Consider the following 25,861-nt stretch of genomic DNA (forward strand, 5'->3'; position numbering starts at 1 on the left):
TCACCCGGTCCCACATCGGGTGGGGGGGGGGTTATCTGCTCAATGTTTTTATTTGTTCAAGAGGAAACTTAAAATTCCTCCAGGGACTTTATTCCCAGAGGGGCCCTCAAGCCGCTGTTGCTGAAACATTCTAAGAAAAGCCAAAGTAATCACAAAAAAACATTTATCCACACAGTCGACGCGCACTCACTCACTGACGCACAAAGACGCTAGCTAGACCATGGGCTGCGTTTTAATTGCAAAGACAAGAACATTGACCCGTCCGTTACAATCGTCGATCACATTATAATATACCGTGTGGGACAGTAAAGAGTCACAAATAAACATCGGCTTTTTGACAAACATAAGCAATGTAAGCTGGGTATATAATATTAACAAAAAGAGATATCCAACAGTTCTCTGTTACGGTTACATTGCCAACCTGTCTGTAGAGTACAAAGACCTTTGGTCGGTTCGATTTTTTTTTTTTTTTTGAGGAAAAGAAACGCTTTGCAATGCCGTCATCACATGAGTTTTAGACAGTATGAAGTGTCAAGGCACATAGAAAAAAGTAACAGCACAATTAAAAAGTACATATCCACAGCTGTACACCACTGGAAACAAACACTTTGGAGCCACTTGCCTGACGCTGAAGGTTGTTGTTTTAAAAGCTACGAGATTGTACCAGTTCTAAAATGCGAGGCAATGGCAGGTCAGGATGTTTGAGGTGGAGTTGGGTTTAAAAGGCAAAAGCCATTAACATCTTTCCTGCAGTAAAAAAAAACAAAAAAAAAACAAAAAAAAACTTGAGTCTTCATTGAGTACAAATCCAAATTCTGTGGTTCCAGAGGCTGAAGCTAAAAGAATATAAATCTACCCTCCCATCTCAAAAACAACAAATATCGTTCCTGTGAACGCTACTTTTTTTGTGAATTGTGATGTTTGCAATGGAAAGTTGTTGTGTTTTCCTTCCACTGCAACTTTGTCAGCAGCAACTGACAAAGTTTATTTTCATGGGAAAAGGAGATTGGAGGATGTTCACCTCCAAAGACCTTCCAGTGTGAAACACTTAAAAACATGCAAATCATTCAGTCCAGTCGGATACAAAAATAAAGCAAAGAAAAAAGTATTACTGTTAATATAATAATGTAATTAAAAGCTGTTTGCTTTGACCTGAAACACTTGGAATGGTCCGCTTTCAGTACTTGTTTCAGACAGGCGGGTTATTGGTGGCGCACAGCATCCAACCGCCATTTCCTGTGGTAAAAATCACTGGACTAGCTGTTAGCTTTAGCCTCTTCAATCAACTAATCTGGGCTTACATAAAGATTCTACATCTTTATTACAGGATTTCTTGGCTGTAATAGAGCCAAGAAATCCTGCTCTATTACAGGAAAGATTTTAAGACTTCAAATGTCCTGAACTTTTACAGAACTCCACACTTTCTGAGAGAAAATCCCTGTCGAAAAGTAATGTGTGTAACTCCGCTTTCAGTTGGCGAGTTGAAACAGACGGTAGGGATAACCAGCTTTCCTCCATGCAAGGTCAAGCAGATGATGGGACAAATACACAGTTTATGCTGAACGGTGCATCCTCTGGAGTGCACGCAATAGCCCTTCACAAATTAACTTATGTTCACCTGGGGGAAACCTCCGCTCATCTGTACAATATATATCTGCAGGACATAAATCTGGACAAATCTTTTTTTTTTTTTTTTTTTTCTTTTTACATTTGGTGATTGTGTATCCATCTCACTCAAAACTTGTGGTGAATCCTAACCTACCTGATCCTAATAGTGTTCCTACAGAACATAATGTTGAGGGCGGGAAAAAAAAGTTTTGGTTTCACAACATGATAAAGAAAGCAGCTAGTGAAGACTTTCCCATTGCAGCCATTGGTGATATTAGCGCTACATTTGCGCTGGCTTTGGCACAAACTCTCTTTTATCAACATCTGTTAAACAGCTAAAGGCTCCGTTTTTATACATCATCTACATGGCGGGTGGAGATGTATGAATCACATTCTGTTTTTTTCACCTGTATGATTAATATTTCACACAGTGAATAGTGTTGAAGATCACCTTATTCGTTGTACTTGCAAATGAAAGAAGAAGCCAAGTACATGATGGAGAACTCTGCACTGTAACAGTGAGGAAGCTAAAATACTGACTGTAAGAGAAACTGGTAGAAACCCAGAGTTCATCAGTGCATAAAAATTAAATAAAATAAAAATCCTTAATAAAGAAACATGTTTAATTGCTGATTGTGGGTTTTTATAACACAAAACCTTCACAAGAAAAAATTTTATGACTTAAAACCTGAATTGTGACATGAATTTCTATTCAGCCCCCTTCACTCCGTTACCTCCGAAGAAAAGCCAGGGTAAATTTATAAACTGTGGGATGTTCAAAACTCTGAACATCCGACAGATTATATACATTTATATAAAAAATACGTTACTACATTTTTGCTGACAACCAGATGCTGCATTTAGCAGGGATTGGTTGAATATACCATTGCTAATTGAAATAAATAGAATTATTTGGTAATTATTATGCCTAATTTGTTGAAATTAGGCATAATAATAACCAAATAATTAGATGGCAGGAGGGGAATATTATTGTTTGTGTAAAATTTGCATCATTAGGCATTAGTGCACCACACGAGACAAAATAAAACCTGAAGAGAGTTGAATAAAATTTGGGGTTACAGTTTGCCCCAAGCCTTGTATGGAACATTAAGAAAATGTGTATTCTGGTCAGATGAGGTCAAAATGTAACTTCTGGAGTGACATGCCAGCATCATGATGTGGTGAGATTTTTTTTTAGTTGATAGAAAGATTGATGGTAAAAGACTTGAGACAGATACAAAGGTACAAACATACATTCAGAGATAGTTTGGACTGGTTTAGGTCATTCATATTAGTCTATTAGAATAGTCAAGTCAAAGTCCAAAGCTGAATTTAAGTCAAAATCTGTGGCAGGCTGAAAAATTGCTTTACATTTGATTTGACTGACCTAGAGCTGCTTCTCAAATAATGATTGGGAAACTTTGAGATTGGAGCTGCAAATCCAGAAAAGTTGGTTCTGCTCAGTACCTCTACAAGAATAAAAATGCACACCACACTTTTCAGATTTTTATATGTGAAAACAAACAAAAAAGAAAATCATTTTCCTTCCATTTTACATCTATGTGCTACTTTCTGTTGGTTTATCACAGAAATCCCCATTCATCTTATTAGGTTTGTTGGTGTAATGTAAAAAAAATAAATAAATTAAATTGAGAGAATTAATGAATATAAATGCAGAAATAAACGTATCTGTGCTTCTTATCTGTTCTGATTATGCAGGTTGATGGTTTCTGAGAGGATTTATTTGCGTAGCATATGGTTAACAACTTTGTTGCTGCTGGTAACTGAGATGTCTGACAAATCTCCCAGCCACCCAGCTGTGACACCATCATTGAGGTGCTTTTGGGAAGCATCTCCAGCCTAACGATTGGGGAAAAAACATGTTTTTAAAAATTGCTCTGCATGTGTGAGTCCACAATGAGTTTGTGGACTCATTCTGTCAACATGAATGAAGCGATAAACAACAAAGAATTTCAATTATTTTTTATCTTTTCACGAATCTTCCCCTGCTTAGCAGACATAATTTGCCAGCTATGATTGTGGCTCAGTTAAAACTTGACTATTTTAGGGAAAGTTCTAACAACTGCTATGGATGTAGTCCAAATTAACAATTAAGAGGATCGCTCGCGGTAAAAAGTGACTTAAAAACAAATCTGGATAAAGGTTCTGCTCATTTTTATGTGATCTCAGCCCAGTTCTGTATAATGTATGGTGTCCACAGAATACCAGAAAAACCTGTGTACGTTTTTACACGTCTTTTTCTGTGAGGTTGTCAACCCGTAGTTATCCTTAGTTAACTCAAATTAAAAGAATGTGTCAAATTTAAGCAGCTGTGAGTCAAGATTTATGGATGAAACATCTCGACTTCAAAATGACAAGGGGAATAAATATGAGGCATAGTAGATACTGGTACGGTGGAAAATTTTAGCTTAGATGTAAACCTAACCAGACTAAGAAATTGTCTAATTTTTGTTCTGAGCTCACTGCTAACACTCACAAATGCATTAGCATTCTTTAGCATATATGTTAAGTCTAATACACAAACCCTAAGATGTCTCAAACATTCTAATAATTGCCTCTAATTTATCATGCTCTGCAGAGTGAGATGCAAAGGAAATAAAACTAAGGCAAATGTCAAAATGACAAACTGAATTTTGTTTTCTCGGCTTACACGTAGGCCAGCTGAATGTTGGTATGTGATAGAAATCCTTCACCCTTTGTAATCAAAAAGCAATTTAAATTAAACTAGAGGACTCATATGGCAGTGAGTTTGTAAAAACGTTGTTAAATCCCCAGAGAGAAGGAAGGCTAATAGCTAGTTAAACGTGTTTCCCATTTTAAAAACAAGTCTAGACACTGAAAATGTCTACATTTATGGAATACAAATCTATAGAACAGATTAATAATCTAGACTTCCACAATTATGCAGTTAAGTTTGTCGCTGTTTTCTCAGCTAAGTGAGTTTTGTGGAACTTAGGCCTGTCACGATAGCAAATTTTGCTGAACGATTAATTGTCTCAAAAAACTATTGCGATAGACGATAGTATTGTTTGAAGACCTTTTTACACTGATTTAATGGAAATGACGTAATAATGCATGTGATTTCCTGCCAAAGATAGATACACTTTATTTTAAAAAGAACACCCAACACTGGAACTGATAAACAAAATAAACAAAACAACCAAAAATAAAAATAAAATTGATTCTCAGTCTCCATTAACAAAAATGTACTTGAATAAAAACGAAATAACATAAAGCCAAAGTGTAAATTAATACTGCATTCAACCAAAAGAGTGCAGATTATAAAGTCTGTTTACCATATTGCCCTTCAGTAATCATTAGATTTAAATAGAGAAGATGGGCACATCGACTACCTGATGCAATAGTTCACACTACACGTTAGTTCACACCTACATTTTCCCCTCATGACAATCTTAGAACTTTTATCTTTCTAAGATTGTCTCTTGTTATCATCCTGTAGTGTGTGGTGTGTTACGCTAGATCGTTGTGGCCGCTCCGATCTAAATCAGGGGTTTTCCCCACTGGGATCGTTACCGCAGCCTGTTGAATGTGACAGGTAGCCAATCAGAAAGCCGGATTCTGCTCCGCACTTTCTGAGGGGAAATTACCGAGGGGAATCCCAAACAGCTGACACGGTGCAACCCGAAGTCCAACGGACATTGGAGATGATATGTGGAAACAACATTAATGGTTATAAAACATTTTGTACAAAGAATATAGAAATGACGAGGGGAGGAGTTGGAGCGAAATCGCTACGTTGATGAACCCGGTAACTTTTCAGCTGTTCTTCGTTAACGTGACATAAATCGGTCCTAATGATTTTCATTCAGTCAGGACGTTACGCTGACACTAGAGCCACATGCGTTGCAGATAGATTGTAGTAAAGCATTGATTAATGCCTGGTTTTAAAATTAGTTAGCTGGACTTGTAGCCATTATGTTGTGCCCACTGTTGGACATCACACGGCACATCGAACCCGATGGAACCGTTATACCTAGGATTTCTGTCGGCTAATGTGTGATCTCAGATTTTGAAAATGGGCCGACAATCGACTGACAGCACTAAGATCATGTAGTGTGCGCTGGGTGTGTAATGACACTAAGGAAATGAGGAAGGGAGGATCAGTGGAGAGCAGCGGAGTTGAGCCTTTTTTCATTTAGCGTCATCAACAGAAAGAGAAAAAGGCTGGAAGAGACGATAACGGCGATAATTAAAATGACGTAGATAGTTTTAATTTATCGTACGATTAATCGATTTCTCGTTTATCGCGACAGGCCTAGTGGAACTACAGCTAGCATAGTAGCACAAAAGTTTCATAACGCTGCCTCATTAGCTGCGATTCGTCAGTCCTCCAACAGTAAAGTCACTTTTATTCCAGATTTGGTAGCAGGTTTATATTTTCAATTCCAGTTGTTTGAAGTAGCTACAATCTGCTAAAACAAGTGGTCCGTTTGGCTAGCTGTTAACATTATTAGCTGGTGGTCAGACGATTTTTATAGAACCGTAATTTTTTGTGTTGCTCAAGGAGCGTTATTGTCAAGTCAACCTGACACATGACCTCAGTTATTCTTTGTTTCTTTTCTTTCTCTGTTAAGGGAGATTATCGCCCAACCCCAGATAGACAAAAGGAGCAAATGAATCAAGTTCACTGCTAGTATGTTAAATTGAAGAAATAATTGATATGCCAGCAATAAACTAGTTGTAATTATACAACAAAATATTAGCTTTCTATACTGTTTGGCAGTGGCATCAGATGTGGGTGTGGATTAGGCAATGTTAGCTTTTTGTAGTGGCCAGAGTACCAACATCTGACTGACAGAGAATCTGTGGACAGAGCTAAAGATCAGGGTGATTTCAAGGAGGCCTTCCAGCCTCAAGGACTTGGTGCTCAACACTAAATAAATATACCAGGAAAAAAATACCACTGAAAACATAAAAAAAAAAAAAAAAAAAACAGCTACGAGAAAAAGTTTGACTGCACTAATGCAATTAAAATGTTTTATATTTGTTCAGAAGTAATAATTATTTCATCTTTTTAGAGAGGCCAGTGTCATTTCTTGTCAGAAACAAACTTGGTAGAATTAATATATAAAAAGCAGCATAAATAATTTTAGGAATAAACTGTAACTCTACACAACCATTGGTTCCCTCTGGAACCAATGACCCAATTCCAGCTAAGACTGGCGGATTATTCAATCCTAACAACAAGTATGTACAAAACAAACCTTGGCTTGGGGGCACTTGTGTAATTATAGCTAATCTCATGGTTCTAATGAGAATGTGTACTGTAGAATCAACCGGAACCACCAGGACTAAAATCAGCTGATGTAGAGAGAACTACCTTCTGTTTTAAAGGAGTCTCTGATAGTTGATACCGTGACAAACTGCTACAATAGAAACCATTTATGACTTGATTTTTAGAACAAGACACTGATATTAAATTTGTTGGCGAAAAGTGAAGATCTAACTGACACCCTGTGGAAACAACGGAGACTTTTGCGTCTGCTTTTCTTCGGATTAAGTGGCATATCATTTTTTATGTGGACATATTGTTTTCCATTATATTGACTTTATTCAGATTTCTTTCTGTTCATTTCCGATTAGGCCTCCAACCAAGCTCAGGATTGCATAATCATGTTTGAGTGTGACATGATTTTTGTAGGATCAGTCCTTCTCATTGTCACCTTGAACCTTTCAGGATCACAGTTCGGTTCTGCTCACCTCTGGCCGTCTTGGATGACTCATTCCAACTGTGTAGAAATTCTCTCATTCGCACTTTTTCTCTTGTTGAGGGTCACGTTTACCCCAAGGGTAATGTATGCAAATATTTTCTGGGTTTTCTGACAAATGAAAAACAGAATACCAAGACTAATGAGGTGCAATAAAGGACGCGGGGTATGGAGGCAATGCTAATCACCAGACTTGCAGCACGCAGACTGTACAGGTGCAATTGAATGATTCCGAATAGTAACATGTTCATGCCAATTTAAGAAAATCAAATACCTTACATTAAACTCAGAGCTAAAAAAAAAAAAAAACTCAAGTCAAGTTTGATTCTGTTAAGTTTGTTGATTATGGCTTACAGCTGATGAAAACTCGATATGAGACCAACAAGAAAATAATCTTTAGCAAAGTAACGTGTGAGAGACTGCTGACTTGACTGATATGAAGCTGACAGTCATCATCCGACAGAAACAGTCATGTTTCTGTCCCTCTACAGGGAGTGTAAGCCTCAAAAGGTAAATAACCTGGCAGAGTATTTTAAACAACCATGTCAATGGTGTTTCAAGTGAAGAGGAAATCTGTAGAAGACAGACAGACAGATGTACGTGCTGCCTTTAGGGGACTTAAAGACATTTGTGGATGGATTCAGCGCTTTAAGAGCCGACACACAAGGATGTACCTAAGATATGGATTACTACTCGTATTTCTCATGTCAAATCAATCCTGAAGCACACAAATCAGATGGCTCTAGAAGCACTACTGCAAATAGAGTCTACCCTCCATCAGGTGTGAAAACACCCTTAAAGCGGCATTACCTTTCTTAAGACCTAAAAGGAGCCATAGGCTGATTACTTCCATCTCATGTCATACTGATTAATTTATTCAGGGGAGGCCCTTTCCCTAAAGTACTTATGGTTTTATATAATATTTCTAATATTTATTTTTTGAGCAGCAAAATTTGGGGTTTTCTTTAGCTGTAAGTCGTAAATCATCAAAATTTATCAATTTTGATTATTTATATATATATGTGTGTGTGTTACATAATGCTTGTTCTTCACACTTATTGAAGAGCTAGCAGCTCTGTTTTTTACCAACCTTACTCACTCACCCACATATTCAAGGACCTTACTTTCTGCTATTCCCTTTGATTCATACATCCCACCACAGCCTTTTTAAACTTTATCTTCATCATGCACGTATTTCTCCCTTTGTCCTATTCTCCGTGTGTTTCATTGTTTCTCTCCCCTTTGCTCCAACGCGTGACGCATTTTTCAGCCTTCTGGGAAATTTGGACACACTCTCATACATAGGCTGAGCAAACCAAATGGGAATCAGAGGGTCACGTTTTACCACAAAGCAGCGAGCTTGTCAAAACACAACACTGTACAAATAGATATAGGGCCCTTTGCAGCGGTGCAAGTGACGACTCCTGTAAAAGTCAGGATCAAGTAGACCTGTACTGTACATATCACCGACTTCCATTGGCAAGAATATGCAGAAGTTTGCCTTGCCATTAAAATACATTTAATTCTTGACACATGAAGCAATAGTTTCCCTTTGTGGCAAAGTTTCCTCGAAATCTGTTTATGTACAAAGTCAAGTTGTTTTGGAGAAGCAAGGTTAGGTTGTCTGCGGAAATGATTTTCCATCCTTGATCATTGATCAGAGATGTTGAATTGGTGCTTACGAGTCGCCGCTACTCCTTCCGTGAAGATAAAAGCCAGACAAACGAGAACAGAATCCATCTGTAGATAAAAGGATGCCTCTTTGTTACCCCTTTCAGTTCTAAGAAACCAAACTAATAAGCTGACGTGAATAAAATATACAGTTACACTTGTTGTCTGTGGCGGCGGTTTCAGTCTCTTGCAACTAAAAGGCTACAGAAAATATAATATGTTGTTTCGGTCTTTGCGAAGGTGATTCAATAGAGGCTGTCGATTTAATTCGGACTACTCTCCAGCCGATACAGGGCAATGTTGCTCCTGGTTTTCTTCACTCCATGTCCGTTGCGGTCTATCTGATCTTACCGCTTGCTTGGATTTTTGAAAAGTGAAACTGACAGGCACCACAAGCACTCTTATTTCAACCAAAATAAATCTCTCATGCTTTCGGTTGATTTGAAGGTAAACAGCTTGCCTCATTTACCCCATCGTCAGGAGTCTATAAATGGAGCCAATGCACTTTCTGTGAACTCTATGAACCCCTCAAGAAACTGTTTATTTTTCTCTTAGACTTTGCTCGTGTCCATGAGCTGCCGTTACATCACTGTCATGGCCTTGCAATCTGAACTGGCAGCAGCCCCATTGCTTTCTTCGCCTCTTTGGATGTCGTTCCCGCTCCCTCGCCAATCAGATGCTCGTCTGCAGCTCGCCGTTGAGCAGGGCGGAGTTATGGGTCTCCAGGTTGGGGTTGATGAGCATGGCTTCGTTAACCATCCGGCTCCGGTCCGCCCGGCTGTCGCTGCGCTCTATCTCGTCCAGGCCCGCCACCTTCTTCAGGCACAGAACATTCTGAAAGCTCTTCTTGAAGTTGTCGGACAGGAAGGCGTACAGGATGGGGTTGGCGCAGCTGTTGGCGTAGCCCAGCGCCACCACAAAGTCGAACGAAGTCTTCACCGCCGACGTGGGCGTTATGGAGCTGGTGACGGAGGTGACGTTGAAAATGTAGAAAGGCAGCCAGCAGAGGACGAACACCACCACCACAATGGACACCATCCGCGTCACCTTGCGCTCGGAACGCTTTCGCTTGGAGGAACACACTCGTATTCCGGACGATTTCACCTGGTGAAGAGACCGGAAAGTGGTTTAAGGCATCCAAAACACAAAGCGAATCCACCGACGGAAACATTAATTCAATTCAAAAATACTTTATCAATCCCAAGGAGAAATTACATGTTGCTGTAGCTCATATTAATTCAGCATTCTTCTTTAAAGAGTTATTGTAGCTGGTAAAATTAGGACATTGTGTAAAATGGCAACAAATACGGCATCTTCCAAAAAAAAGTTCAATGTATTTTAGTGGGATGTAATGTTTATTTGGGTTTTTATAAAACATATTTCTCCTACTTCGAAATTATGAGTTGCATTTGCATTGGTCTAAATCCCACTAAAATACTTTATGATCAGGTGTGTATCAAACAATATCAAACAATTATTCAATGGGTTTGAATGCTTTGAGAAACTTCTGTATAAAAAGGAATCAGATTATTCATTTAAGACCTAAAGCAAATTATAACTGCTACAAAGACAGCACATTAATGCACTTTCTAATACAGTGCCTAATTCTGAAATACAAAGGTTAGGATTTCTAGACATTCATTCATCTTAGTTAGATTTACTTTTATGGCGCCAACTTATGGATAAAAGTTATCTTAGGGGCACTCACAGTCCAAAAAACCCAAACAGTTTAAATCCTCCTCGTACAACCAGTCCAATACAGTCCCTCAGTCTTATTGTCTGGCTCAACTAAAGTAGTTCGAAAAAATCCTTTTGTGGGAATACAATTTTCATATGCTGAAAAGAAAACTCCACTAGAAAAGATAGTTGTTGTTTTTTTTTTTCTAAGACATTGGACACAGCTTCTTTTTTTTTTTTACAACCTACAATTACAAAATGTACTTTTTATAAAACATAAAGAACAAATGAGCAATATGAACACAAAGATTTCCCTTTTTAAATTGTTTCCGATCCTGTTTAATCAGAAATGAACTGTAAACGTCTAATATGTTAGCTAGCTAGTATCCAATGAAGTTGTGAAATTGATTGGTTTTGATTTTCCCTATTTAGAAAATACAAATAAAAAAGATTAGCAAATATTCTAGTTGTGTTTAAGCACAAGTAAACATCGACTGTTCAGTCAAATAAGATCTGGTTCCCAATCATTAAGGGCTCTGGACTATTTCCAGTTGATTGATTCTCAGAAGGTCACTGATAACAGCTAGTTGTTTAATAACCAGTGATCATTATGATTTGGATTTCACTCCCTTTATGTTATGTTATTTCATTATTGAAATATTTTTGCACAGTTGTCTGTCCAGAAAAAAAAAATAAGACAACTGAAAATTTAGTTAGTAGCTCAGTATTTAGCTAGTAGCTAAATATAGTCTTGAAAAACTACATGAGCTGGATTGTTAAAACATCACTAAGTTCTAGTTCTGTTTTCCATTCTAGAAATCTTTTGGGATAGTCTTTGTCCAGTTTAAGTAGAAGTAAGCATAAAACAATTGACAACTTTGCTAATTTACCAAGCTAATTCCATTTGAACTGGTTTCAAAAGGAAATGTTGAGTCTTTGAGAACTTTTTGCGCCGTTTTTATCCAGCTTGTTTTGCAAAGAACACAAACAAATTAAATCTTGCACTTACACTGTCAGTGCCTCACCTTGATTATTATGAGCAGGTAGCACAGACATATCACTGCTAGTGGCATGAAAAATCCAATGGAGAAGGTGTAGAAAATGAAAATCTTGTAGTAGAGATCCTGGGGCTCGGGCCACACTATCCCGCACACCGGCAATTGGTTCAGGCCGCTGAAGATCATAGTTGGTAGGTTGACTATCAGTGAGACGCCCCACACTGTGACGTTGATTAGTTTGGCAATACGGGGCTTCCGCCATTTGGTGGAGCGAATGGGGTGAACCACGGCCAGGTAGCGATCAATGCTCATCACCATGAGACAGAAGATGCTGGTGAACTGATTGAGAGAATCTGGTGGAGGAACGAGAAGAAGAAAGTTAGATGTCCCAAAAGAGGTAATAAAAAAGATCTGTAAAATTAAAAATGATATCTCTCTCAACCATAGGACTATCCTATATTGTCAATACATGATAGTTATTACAACTATCCTAAAACCATTTTATAGCTCATTTTTAGATCATTATCTTTTATCTTAGCTATTTATCCTCTAGTTTTCCATTGTTATGAAATAGTTTTTCCTTGACCTTGAAAATAGAGGTATTTGATAGTAAACTGAACTTGTAAAGACAGGACACTAATGCTTTGAAAGGACTGTAAGAATAGAGCAATTAGCTTATTCTTGGTGGGGAATGACACTAAAGTTAGCATCTGTTTGGTAGATTCTGGTTGCTGGTAAATTAGGGTACACTTTTAAAGTCCTCTTTCAAAGATTTGTAGGAGTCTGAACAGCATTTAATCCTGTTCTAAAAATTTAATTCTACATTAAACAGGAGAAATGAAAGGATTTCTCAAATATTCATGAAAGAATCAAGGTAACACTGCGGCCATATTTTTGATGAGAGAATAACATAACATAATGAAAAGCTCAAAAAAATCAATTTATATAATACTGCCCCTTTTAAATAATGAATTCAAGATATTGGAAACTTGCATTTAACATTTTCCACAAGAGTTGGTATGAAAAGCTGCTATAGACGAGGGCCTATGATTAAAATGTCAACACCTGCATTGCTAAAACAATAGAACCTTTTCATAACTCATAGGACAACACTCACCAACAGATTCTGCAGTACAGAGACATAATTGTTAGCTCTGGCTAAAAGGATTGACACTTAGTTTGTTTTATAGCGACTATGCCAGATAACGACTCGAGGATAATTTCTCAGTTGGGAAACCTAAAAGTCCTCTTTCATCCATTAAAAGCTGCTGGTGTTGTCCACAATGACTCATCAGACTTCTGCTTTCCACCCACCTACGGTCATGATCACCCGGCACAGGGCCTCTCCAAAGGGCCAGTGGACCAGCGCCAGCTGCAGGGCGATGAACGGCAGGCTCATCATGCACAGGACGTCCGCCACCGCCAAGTTCAGGATGTAGATGTTGGTCACCGTCTTCATCTTGGCATAGCGCAGGATCACGTAGATCACCAAGGTGTTGCCGCATAATCCCACGGCGCACACCATAAAGTGGATGAAGGTGAGGACCACCGAGCTGGTCTTGTCCTGATGGAGCTCTCTGGTGTCAGAGAAGTTGCCGCTCAGGTCCGAGTCATTGTCTTGGTTGAAGGCGTCGTACAGGAGGGGCTCGGGGATGGTGATGTTGGGGGATGGTGGGATGTAGGGCCACACATCCAAGGCCATGACTCAAAGATTTGAATCCGACGGTCTTATGGGTTTATGATGAAGTTGGTATGAAAGAAGGGAGTCATAAAAGGAGAATGGTAATGGGTTTTACTTCACTGCCTCAAAGCACTAATTTCACTGAATAATAATAAGGTTAAAAGAATTCATTAAGGTTTTAAACTGGGGGAAAGAAACAGCAGCCAAGGGTAGAGGCAAATGGAAATGTTGTAGCCTAAGGGTTTGGGGATCCGGGGACTGGGATGACCGGGGACTTTTATGTTCAAGGAGCCACAATGATCACATTCCAGCGGTACAGAGGAAGTAAAACAGAGCAAAGCCAATCTATGGAGAGAGAAAAGCAATAAAAAAACCATTAAGAGTATACATCCTTTGACCAGTAATAATGACACTTCTGCAATAACCATGGCAACAGTTACAGCGTGACTTTACGAAACCGGCTGCGTACGTTCACCCTCGGTAACATTTAATGTGTCCTTTCTCGATATTGTGCCTCTATACGTTCAGTTTGTTTTCTTCCATCATCTGTAATCGCAGCTTTCTTGCGACTCCCAGCAAGCTTTTGGCAGACGGTCGCATCAACAAGGCGACGGGCCATTCCGCTTTTCATAAGACGTGCAGTAAAAATAACTTTTGGCCATTTTCTTCTGCGTTTGAGACACACAGTGGGGGAGTGAAAACATGAGGGGGGCTGGTAAGCACTTCGGGGTTTGTAACAAAACAGCCACAAGGACACAGACTGAACAACATCCTGAATAAGCACACAGGATTGTTTTTTGTTTTTTTCTTTTTAGTGGCACGTCCACATTTTTTGCTCAGTCCCATTGGGCTTTCTATTTTCCTCTCACTTTCTAGCACAGACCTCATATCGAGTATTCCTCCTCGTTGGTGTGAATGTGTATTCGATCGTGTGCGTGTGTGTGTGTGTGTTCTGCCTCCTGCGCGGATGCATACATTCATACATTCGCCTGAGCAAAAGAGAACGATGAGGGCACCGCGCTGCCAGAGTCGAATGTTTATTTAATTGATCTCTGGGACAAACATCTCTGACACTGTAGCAGGATCACCCACTGGTCCCCCGTCCCCCTGCGGTGACAGCGACTGTCTCGACGGGGACAGACTCCATGAGCTCAGCACTGAGAGTTGATTTTTGGAGTAATGGTTTTTGTGTTTGAAATGATCCGAGTAAAGATTAAAAACAAACTATGAGGATTTAACAAAATAAAAAAGTTTCTTTAAAGGCTGTAATTCATCCGTTAAAAGTCTGTAACTAGTGTGTGCCAGAAAACTGCCCTTTTGTTTTCCACTTTGGACATATTAAGACAGATAAATGTAGTCAGGAAAGCAGAAATTCAGTCATTTTTATTCCAATTCCCACTTTGCGAAACACATTCGGTCGTCAGATGGCAATGTGACGTCATTGCTTTGATTATAAACAGAAACACGACAATTGTTCCTACTGCTACTGAAATAATCAAATTTATTATTACAATCATGATAATCCTAACATTATCAAGAATAACAGTAAACATCATAAATGGTGCTTATTGCGAAAAATGTTATTCCTTTTTGCCCTTTTGCTTTTACAGTGTAACCCTGTGAATGTAACAAGCTAATATTAGCTTAGCAACTAGCCTGCAGTCAACTGCGTTACAGAGAAGCCGCTGATGGGTAGAAAAGAATAGTTTTAAAATAGCATCTTAATAAGAGTTAGGGGTGCACCTTAATTTCCTTAATTTTGTGAGCTCTGTGATTGGCCCATACTTTCATGTGAAGCTGATCTTATCTACCTTGTCAGTCCTTTAAAAATCAAACACTGTCCTCTTTTGCTCTGCGGTGAGAGAGGTTTGACCAGGTCACGTCTGGACGTTCACGGTCAACAATAGTCACCCCACTGTTACCGGGTCAGCAACTTTCTTGCGACATTTCAGGCGAAAACATCAGTATCAGCCAAAATCTCTGTCAGCCGGTCAAGGTGTTTAGAAATCAATGATCGACCAGAAAACTGCAATCGGGGCAGCCCTAGCTCCAAAGCATAGTTTAATATTGAAAAATGGACAACCATGAGTCATATAAAGGCTTTAAAACATAAGTCGTTGTTTAGTTAATCTATATGAAGTGTTTTATGTATGGTTCCACTCAGACAGGTTTGAACTGATCAGTGTGCAGCAACAGGTGGGGGAGGGGGTTTGCGTTTCTCTGTTTTCCATACAGCCAGAGAAACCTGTCACAGAACAGCCACTGTCACTCAGTCCGTCGTCTCGTTCAAAGAATTTTGAGCAGTTATAAAAACACACTCACTGAAACCTCGCTGGGCCGCAACCAAACCACTGCTTCACAATCAGGTTTAATAATATCATATTTAACTGCTCAAAGCAAAGATTCAGAGCAGCATCTAAACTGCACCAGCAGCATTAGAATGCAAAGGTTCACGCTATTTTCTCAATTGAAAACAGAAAAATAAAGGTTAAGCTAAGATGAATTTTTTTTTCCTCTGAAAATCTCCCTGCCAATTGACTGTGACGTCTGTGAATGCTGCGGGGAAAAGCAGCAGGGGCCCAGAAATGATTCAGTGAAAACACCAAGAAAAGAGGTTGAGGGGGGGAAAGGGGGGACGGCTAGTTTCTGAATTCAAATGTATTATTTTATTATTATGTCTTACTCTTTTTGAAAGCCGCTGTGGTTAAGTTTCAAGAAAGGAATTGCATTAGTTTCCCTACAGATACTGCAGAGCTCGGTATGACGGATGGGAGGATGAAGGAGTGAGTCAGAGGCAGGACAGCTCTAGAATTTCTGGAAAGCTCTGATGATTACTTTCCTAGGGGTTAAAGTCAATTTGGGGTAATTTGTTTTCTCTCATTACAAAGGACAAGTTATTATTTTGTTCTGGCTGCAAATGGAAGGTCTAATAATGAGCTTGCTCTGCACTCTGTGTGTGAAACGATGAGGATGAGGAGGAAGCAGCATGCACAGCTCAGCTTGTTACAGCCTCACAGTCAACCTGCAGGAAGCAAAAACGTCCAGCTCAACGGGACGTTTGGTCATCCTTCACTTTCAGCTATCAAGATAGTAGCAATATAATCTTTAATTTCAAAGTAGTTCTTTAAATAGCATAAAAATTGTATTTGGAGTTAAAAAAAATCCTGCATCTGTTAGTTTTTCTTTTCTTGCTTTTTTTTTGAGGTTACACTTGTTGCCATTGTTTTCTTACAAAAAAAAAAGACGACGAAGAAGAAGCAAAACTTCACATGTAAATGTTTAGCATTGAAATTCCAGTATTCACGTGAGTGCCAAACACTAAATGAGTGATCACGATTATTGTTTAATGAGTTGACTATCAAGCCTAAATGGATCAACAGCGCAGCGTCCAAATAGTTTTTTTGTTTGTTTTTGTTTTTGACTTACGTTTAAACCAGAAAGCTTCATCGTCACTGTATCGCGTCCGGTTTGTCCCGCGGTAGAGCTCGCCGAGTCCCGCCGCTCCCAAACGGGGCTCCGACCCGCCGGAAAGCCGCATCCTGCCAGCCTCTCCATCCACCTGCTTCCCCGCTCTGTTACGCACGGCGCGTTCAGCAGCTTCTCCCAGAGCCGCCGTTCACGCTACGTCTCTCAAGTCATTTTAGTTTTATTTATTTACTTTTGTTTTATTTATACATTGATCTCCCCAAAAAAGAAAAAAAGAAAAAAGAAGTCCCGATCTTGGAGGCTGAAATTGTGAAGCAACGCCGCTTGTGTGGGGAGGAGAGGAGAAAAAAAGAAGGGAACCGTGCGCTCGGTGTCCTGGCACCGAAACCTCCGCGAATAGTGAGGAGAAGCGGCGGGACGCAGAGAGATAGGAGGAGAAGAGAGGACAGGAGGGCGGTTGATGATGATCGGAGACAGATTATTAGGAACACCGAACGCGTCACCGTTTTTGCGTTGGTGTGTGCGGTATTTTGCTGATTTGAGTCATGAATTGGCTTCCCCCCGCCGCCTACGGCTTCTTTGAAGCTACTGGCTCTGCACGTTTAAAGTGGTTCTCTGCATCAATATCCTAAACACAGATTTATTTATTATTTAAAAGACAGAGATAGCAGAGTTTCAATAAATCAAAAAAAGTTTTTTTGTTGTTGTTTTTTTACCAAAAACATTTTTTTTTTCAATAAAAAAAAAAGTTCTTCCCAGTAAGTGAAACATTTTTGATTATGGTTACAGCTGATGAAAATATACAAATAAGCCACACACACACACACACACACACACATGATCAACTGGAATTTATATGTACCAATAGAAATAATTTTTTTTTTGGCACAGAAATATTATATTGCTTACACTTTCATGGTGAAGACTGATGCAGAGTGCATATTATTATAAATTGGAAAGTTAGGTGGAGGAAAAAAAATGTACTAGAATATAAATCACAATGTGCACACCTTTCTTATATGTATTGTTCAATATTTTGATTAGTAGATGTGTCAGTGAGTTATTTTACTGTAACTGTATCATATTAGGAAAACTTAAAATGACAACAAAGTTGTAGAGTAATGCGGTGATATTGATTAAACCATAACTCCACAATCACTGTTCTAATCTTCATTTTGGTCACTAAGATGCAGATACGTTATTGACAATTGATTTATAAACTGGACAAATATTGAATCCAACCAAAATTGCGATATGACATATTGTGTGATTCAAAGTGCTTACAGAACTGGAAACTGGACGACTCTTCCAAAGGTACCAGTACCTGCTGACTGACTGACTGGCTGAGCAGCGAGAGCTAAACTTTACAGAGAACATACGGGTAACGTCAAGCTAAAGATCTGAGACATTCAAACCAACAATGCAGATGAAATGTTGTTAAAGCCAACATGGCTTCTGGAACTGCTCACCTCCAAACCGGATGATCACCTCGGTGCCTATGAATTAATTCTTTCTAATGAAATTCTGATTAAATATTGAGAATACATACTGCACAATACAGTGACATACTTTACAATAGGCCTGGATTTCTATCGTAAAACCTCTTTTTGAATCTTCTGTACTATTTTCATTTCCTGAGCAAGGACACTTTGGGTTTTCATCAGCTGGAAGCCGTAATGGTCAAACTGAACAGAAGCAAACCCTCAGAATATACATAAAAACATCATTTCTTGTCTTGAATTATTGGAACTTTGTAGCAATATTCTAATTTGTTGAGATATGCCTGAAAAAGTAAATTTTGTGCATACTGTACCTGGACTCTAGGGGCCCAAATGCTTCTCCTTTAGATTCTTGAGATATTTCACTTAGCTGATTCTTGCCGAGGCAAAAATGAAAAGTCGACCGCAAGATGCAGCATCGATCCGATGCAATCTGACCGTGTCTTGTGGCTCGGTGGCATCCTGCTTCCCCTGAAATTATCCTAACGTGCCATTCAGGGCTTGCACGTGGTGAACACGGTGGTGCGGACCGCTGTCGGCCAACAGCACTGGCGCTCGGATGGAGGGCTTTAGAAAAAAGCCTCTTCTCTCCTGTCTTTATACGAAGGAGGCCTTTTCTAGCAGAGAGCGGTTGACTGGTATATCTCACTGTGACCTCTCTCAGAGGAGAACTTCATGGGAAAATGTCCTGCACTCATCTCAACTTAGCAACACAAAAGTGCAGCTATTATTACCAGCAGCTGTTGTCTTATCAAAGATTTATAGCCCTATTTGTGTCCAAAATGATAGGGAGTATCGACGATACTCAGAGAGAGGAGAAGGGATGCAAGAAGTTAACAGAACGGGATACTGAAGGTCTTCTGTCTTCCGTCAGGGCGAGGATCGCCGTCATGAACGAGCAGAGAGCGGTTGACTGGTATATCAACCATCTGGTCTCAAGTGCCAGATGGTTCAGAAAATTCTCATTGACAACTTAGTCAGGGATCTGTTATGAGAGGCATATGATTACTTTGAAAAAGATTAGTAATACAGGTCTCTTTCTTCTTTGTTTCACCCCTTTCTCTACAGTGTTCGTTGACTAAAGAATGGTGTGTAAAAATACAAGTGTCACTCACTCTCTTTGGCCATTGTCGGTCACCTGAATTAGGTCAAGGTTTCCTCATGTTAAGATTGTCTTCCCCTCTTATCCTTGTGCTACAGAATATCTACAGTACCTAGAACAACTCAGGTCACCCTCCACTAGCTTCCCACAGTGATGTATGTTTAAGTAATATAGCCTTGAAGTGATTCATTTCATTAGTCCTGTAATACGTAATGAGCAGTTTCAAAAAACCACAAATCAGCAGGCACTGCCCCTCACCTAGCAACCACAGCAAAGTCCAGCCCGTCACCTCGCAACCCAGCATGTTTGGTCATCTGGTTTTACCGCTGTATGCGCTGTACAATGGCTGCTGGAAAAAGACAAGGGTTTGTTGTTGACTTGCCATCCAGAAACCGTTTTGGCTGCATTCTTGTTGGTCGTGCACCGGGTTCGACTTCTCCTTTTCAAACTTGTGCAGTTGTATATTTGCGCTTCTGTTTTGCAGCCATTTTCATGTGTGAGTGTAAGCTCTGAGTTGGGGGTCGTGGCCAGCAGCTTATTTGGATTTAAAGTGACAAGAGGCCCTAAAAGAGCCCATTCTGAAAGGAGCTCAAGATAGGCAGAACCGAGGAGACTAGAATCTCAGTTTTTATCTATGTATTTGCAAAAAATGCAATGAACATGCTTTGTATAGCCCATAGGCTATCATAACCTGATCAAGGAAGCATAATGGCTCACCTTTAAATACACAGTCAGACTTAGAATGACATGGCCTTACATAAAAAGTTTCCATCTCTGGAAGTCCAAAGCTGAAGAGACGTGCAGCTTTACTTCCAGAAACATGAAAGTCACATGTTTTGGGATTTTCATTTGTAAACAGTTTTGAAAACCAAGCATCCTTTTTCTTACATTTCACAATCAGGCAGTACTTTATAGTCAGTGGCAGTGTGTGGTTACAATGACACGAGGGTTCTAAATATCACATTAATGTAAATAACAGTCATTAGTTAATTTGTATTTTAATTCAGAAGTTTATCTCCACTTTCCAAACCTCTTCCTCCCGAGTCAATTAATTTCCACATTCGTATTAACTTTTCTAATATGCAGAATTGTTTGCAGACATTACAGGGGGGGAAGTCGGCTCCGACCTGTCTCAGAGTTTATATTAAATTGGGAGAGGAAACGAGACGTGGCCTCAGGGTTTGTGATCTCAGAGACAGGCCGTGTAAGGCTGGCTCGGGATGCAGCAGCGCATCGCTCCAGCAGATTCTTCGGCAGACCAAGTGTAAATGTGCATCTGGATAAATCTCATGCAGTGCTCTGAATGAATTACTTCTCACTGCCAGAGCGTAACTGAGGCGAAGTGGTATAGTGTAGACTGCTAAGGTCAACATCTCACCTTCACTTCAGTCTCTGAAAAAACCCAGAAGAATCCATTTTGTAGAAGTTGGTGGTTCAGCCATGAGAAGAAAAAAAAAAATATAAAAAAATGGCCCAAAAGCTTTCAAAAGACAACACAACCCGAGAATTAGTACTTTGTTTGTCGAAGCTGAAAGTTAAAGTGAAATCAAAGATGTTTGCTGCAGGAAGATCTACAGAGAGCATTAACAACGCATTTCTGACCCCCAGGTCAGCTGCAAGCCTCATTCTTGTGACGTATTTCTAAAAGAAACTTAAAATATTGATATGAAGTAAAGTGTGTGCTACATTATGAGTTCCTGAGGGAAAGGAAATGGCTGCTAGTGTTAAAACAACCAGATGCTAAAAACAAATCGAACGTGCTGGCTGTCTGACTTACCAAACTAGATCAGTTTTAGATTAAATATTTAAGCAGCAAGTTTAATTTTTAATCCCCAGTCATATAAGTTTGAGCTAAATATTTAGTTAGGAAGTTAAATATTTAGTTAGGAAGTTAAATATTTAGTTTTGAAAACTAAATATTTAGCCATAAATTAAGTATTTATTTTGATAACTAAATATTTAGTTCCAAACTAAATATTTATATTCCAGGCTAAATATTTAGGTGAGGCCTAAATATTATTTAGTTGACAAGTTAAATACTTTAAATAGCAATCTAAATATTATGTTTTGCTAAGTACTTTATTTGAAAAATATGTAGTTTGAAAATTAAATATGTAGTTAGCAAATTAAGTATTTAATTTAAATCAGACTTAAATATTTAAGTTTGACCTACATATTTAATTTTCAAAATAAATATTTAGCTCCATATTAAATATTTATTTTGCCAAATTAATGTTTATCTTCCTAACTAAATATTTGGTTTGGAAGTCTTTATAAATGTAGCAAAAATATGACTTAGAAAAATGAACACCCACATTTTCCTCTCGTATTTTTTATTTTTTTTTGCAAATGGCTTCCCATACCAAACATCCTTCATAGATGACGTAATTTTGTTCCCTTTTCTTCCAGTGGTTGACAATCCAACCCAATCAAAGTCTGATGGTCGATAGCGTGACGTCCTGTCATGAATTCATGCTACGATAATAAGAATATAAAAGCATTTCCCTCAGAAGTCCTGAAGATCTTCCCGGTTGCAGACGGGAAGCTTAATTCACCAATTAAAATGTTAAAAGCAGTTTGATCACAACCCTGATCTTGTTCAAAATGTATTTATTGATGCAAAAATAAAACAATTATTTGAAGCTGATACTTTTGCACCTTGGAAGCAAATTATCATTCTGTGCCTGTGATCGACACAGAAGAACAACTTTAAAAAAACAAAACGATTTTGCTGCTCATTACCTCGGCCGATGTAGCGCTTTGCAATTAGAGGCGGTTCAAAGGGAATCACTGGAATAAAAGCAATGATTTCATCTTTTTTTTTTTTTTTAAGTTCTTCTTGTTCTGTATGTACACAAACACAGCCACACGACCTCTGGACTTCGGTTAAGTCAACAGTTTGGCCTTAAACTCTTACACACAGGCGAGTCAACATGATGCCTGGTTTGAAGTCCGCTTGCGATAAGGCGAAAAGATCAAACGCTCGAGCTCAGACGCTCTCCCCTCCGACTCCTCACTATGCAGTTGTGTCTCCTCCACATCGCCACAAACAATATGAAAGGTCAAACGTCTTATTCCTTCCACAGAGCCTTGATTGAGGAAGCACTCAAACCTGGAGATTTCTCTTTTTTCCCCTTTGAACACAAACTCCTTGAACTGTGATAGCTGCAGATACTGCCGGTGGTACTTGGGTTGCCTTCGAGGAAACGTTGGTATTAACCCTTCAGGGAGTTAAATTCAAAATGGGATACACAATTCAGTCACTTTTTTACTGATTGATTTTTATTTTATTTTTTAACAATCATGCACTGCAACTAGTTTAACTTTCTTCAATGGAAAAACTGATAAAGTCCTGGTGCTGTTGTGTTTTAAAACCGGTCTGGATGGATGTATCAGTATTTTCTGGGCTGGTATTAGGTATGTGTCGGTTTTAAACCCCAGCAGTATGATGAATCTTGAGTAAAAGTATGATGGGTCACCAAGGCAAGGTCACAATTATTCCTACTACTGCTAAAAAAAAAGAGCAACATACAGATTATTAAAGTGATAGTATAGCTGCCAGTGTTATTATTTTGACTTTTTATCTTGTCGATTTGAATTTTTTTGCACACGTTTAATTTCTAGTATAGAACCAAATCTTTTTAGCCACTCTTTAACACCAATAATGGGAAACAAGTCGCAGTTCATCTCCAAGTGAGACAGAGAACCGGCATAAGGGGAAGGACGCAACAGAGTACAGGTTCAGCTAGCTGTGATATTTAACAATAGCCAGCTATGAAATGATAGACTGTTAATATCTTTTGTATCCAAGCGATATGAACATCTTTGGTTTGATTTCTTTGAAGCCTCTGAAGTGAACAAAAACGGAAGGCCTACGTCGAGCTACCTGTTAGCTTTGCACCTGTCTGATGTTTTTTTTTTTTACATTTATTAAGCTAATGGTATTTTGTCATCTTTCTGCAGCAGATAAGGGAGCCGTTACCAATAAAACCTTCACCGAACTCCACTTCCAGAAACCCAAACTAACCCTTCAGAACTCCTCACAGCTAGAATAAAAACTCTGGTGACTCTAATTAGTTGCGTTTCCATTACAAATGCACGCAAATGTTTGTCTATATTCTGCTAATGTGGGGAAAAAAAGCACAATTTTGCAACTGCATTGTTTACATTAAATGAGAAACAAAATTAAAATCGCGGTATTAAGGTTGTTCACGCAATAAGTCATTCAAATTATGGATGTAAACTGTTACATGAGATACGTTCATAATTCAGCCAAGGCGTTGGTGCTAATCATCTATGAGGGAAGACATCGGCGTCCTCTACAGGCACTGGAGTGACAAGCCACTTATACTTAGGAGCGGCTACGTATGCGGCGATTTGGGAAATTGTAGTTGGCAATATTCCAGAAGAGCTGTGGATTCAACATGTTCTCATGACACAGTGTTTTATGAACTGTGCGATGCTGTGAGCGTTCTGGTGGAGCCAGACACACATCGTTTGGGAAAACTAAAAACAAACCTTCATTCACCAACTATTTCCAGTCATCTTCTTCGTAGTTTTCACCAGTAGTAATATCCGGTTTTTGAGTGTGATGTGGAAAAACCACCTCATCCTATCGCAAAAACTTTATACCAAAAAACATGATTTTTTTTTCAAAATTGCACTGTTCCCATTAAGCAAATGTATTTTCGTAGTTGCAATTTGTGGAATTTCATGGTTAAAGGTAAAGCAGCTACTTTCTTTGATATTTTACTAAACGGTTTCCGGACCGGCGTTTCAAAACCTTTAATGTTTATGAACTCGTATGTTTGAAAAACTTTAATTTAGCCGCTACAAGATTCGGTGGTTGTTGAGTTAAAAGTTTAAGAACTACTGCTTTAAACATTTCTAGGACAGACACTGAGCTTCAGCTTTTCCTGTTTTTCTAACCACATTGTTTTTATTTGGACAAGGTGCTACTGGAAAAGGCTACTAAATAAGTAGAAAAAACCCATTTTCAGCTCTGTCTTTCTGCACCACAGCTGCTTTTGCCCATCGTCCAGTTCACAAACTATCATTGCGCCTTCTCCTGGGCCAGCTCCACGTACGTTTCATGACTCCCGGCACGCAAAGCACACAAATACATGTTCGGAGTGACTGATTGAATCACAGAGAACCCAAAAGGCGGAACATTGCCACCACGTTGGCAGGCAGAACTCTGCAGCGAGGGGAGAGAGAAGTAGGCATTCCTTCTGACATGATTTATCTGCTTTTAACAGCCTTGACTCTTGGTGACAGCGCGCCGCTGTGGCACATAATATCGCGCTCCTCGTGTGATTCAGCCATCGCCGAGGGCGAGTGCCAAGGTGCTGCTTGTCAACCGGATCGTCCGACTTGGACAAGCAGAAGCGCACTGGACCCTCAAAGTCAAACACATTAGAGGGCGGTTTTGAAGGTTCTTCTGCTGGGTTTCCTTCGCGACGGCAACATTTTAAACCCCCCAAAAACGGACATTGTGAAACAGCAGGGAAGCTCTCAATGATTCATGCTAGGTGTGTTTCGTGGACAGTTTTTTTGGCCCTTGCATAAACGTTCTCAGTGTTTTCGTGTTTTGCATGGAGTCTTACTTGAACAGAGCAGACGGACGGACAGTCATTGTTGTGACTGTCGTTTTTGGGGCAGATTTTCTTCTCTCATTTGACATTTTTGCATGTCTTTATACTCATTTTGTGACTGAGGTCACTTTGCATCTCTGTATGTGGAATGTGTCCTCTTTGTTAGTCAGCTAGCTTCTCTTTAATTTTTATTTTTTATTGCATCTGGCTAAATCTTGCATATTAAATATGCAAGATTTAGTATTTGCATATTGTCAGTTTTTGTATCGGTTTGAACTCAGAAATGACCTTTTTCAGCGTTTAGGAAAATTTTGCACCTTTTGAAGGCAAAATTGCACCTTTTGCCTTCAAAAGGTGCAATATTTCTGAAGTATTGCGATGAAAACGGTTTGCTCGAAAGCCTGTGACAGCACATCAAAATATTTCCGGAAGTGAGTGAAGTTCATCTGCCTGTTTAAAATTCAGTAAACTGGTTAATTCATGATCAGTTTTAATCTTGAAACCGGACAGCACAGGGTTTTCTTTCTTTGTCTTGTTAGAGAATGTGGGTAAACACGAGAATTCAGCTGCTTCCTGCCAGAAAGAGATTTTAGTCTATAGTGATTTCCGAGTTCCAGCGAATTTTGTTTTCCTCCACTTGCCTTTGGTGGAGTCAAAATCTGTGGTTTTTACTAAGTCTACTGCTTGTACAGTTAAGAGTTTGGTTAACTAGCGTTGGTTTGGGTAGTCATAAAGGTGTGAATACTAACAGGTTAATCTTTAATTCTGCCGGTGATGTTCAACTGACGTTTCAATACTATAATTTTAAAAAAAATTTCATGATGTACAAAACTCTTTTCATATTATCTGGGAATA

The 25,861-nt window shown here is 39.2% G+C and overlaps 2 protein-coding genes across 3 annotated transcripts in view; one reads left to right on the forward strand and one right to left on the reverse strand.

The window, feature by feature from the left end:
- LOC122823745 (homeodomain-interacting protein kinase 2-like) overlaps nucleotides 1-25,861 on the forward strand; it is a 70,564-nt gene that overhangs the window by 16,558 nt on the left and 28,145 nt on the right. The gene's annotated exons all lie outside the window — the stretch shown is intronic.
- sstr2a (somatostatin receptor 2a) lies at nucleotides 433-18,746 on the reverse strand. Of its 2 annotated transcripts, none has more exons than XM_044103694.1 (4): nucleotides 18,625-18,746; nucleotides 13,019-13,730; nucleotides 11,732-12,057; nucleotides 433-10,133 (listed from the first exon to the last, which is right to left on the reverse strand). In XM_044103694.1, exons 2-4 carry the CDS (start codon nucleotides 13,404-13,406, stop codon nucleotides 9,702-9,704), a joined length of 1,146 nt encoding a protein of 381 aa, XP_043959629.1. In that variant the 5' UTR covers nucleotides 13,407-13,730; nucleotides 18,625-18,746; the 3' UTR covers nucleotides 433-9,701. The 2 variants fall into 2 exon arrangements, with proteins under 2 accessions (XP_043959629.1, XP_043959628.1); XM_044103693.1 differs by lacking the exon at nucleotides 18,625-18,746 and adding an exon at nucleotides 16,812-17,309.

The sequence above is a fragment of the Gambusia affinis genome, linkage group LG20 (genome assembly GCF_019740435.1).
Source record: "Gambusia affinis linkage group LG20, SWU_Gaff_1.0, whole genome shotgun sequence".
Classification (NCBI taxonomy): domain Eukaryota; kingdom Metazoa; phylum Chordata; class Actinopteri; order Cyprinodontiformes; family Poeciliidae; genus Gambusia; species Gambusia affinis.

What these genes read in the sequence shown, in the direction of transcription:
- sstr2a (XM_044103694.1), bottom strand. Translation starts at nt 13,406, where the DNA reads ATGGCCTTGGATGTGTGGCCCTACATCCCACCATCCCCCAACATCACC. An exon ending in CCGGGTGATCATGACCGTAG is followed by an intron (nt 12,058 to 13,018) that starts GTGGGTGGAAAG and finishes TTCCTCCACCAG; the next exon opens with ATTCTCTCAATCAGTTCACC. An exon ending in ACCTGCTCATAATAATCAAG is followed by an intron (nt 10,134 to 11,731) that starts GTGAGGCACTGA and finishes TCTCTTCACCAG; the next exon opens with GTGAAATCGTCCGGAATACG.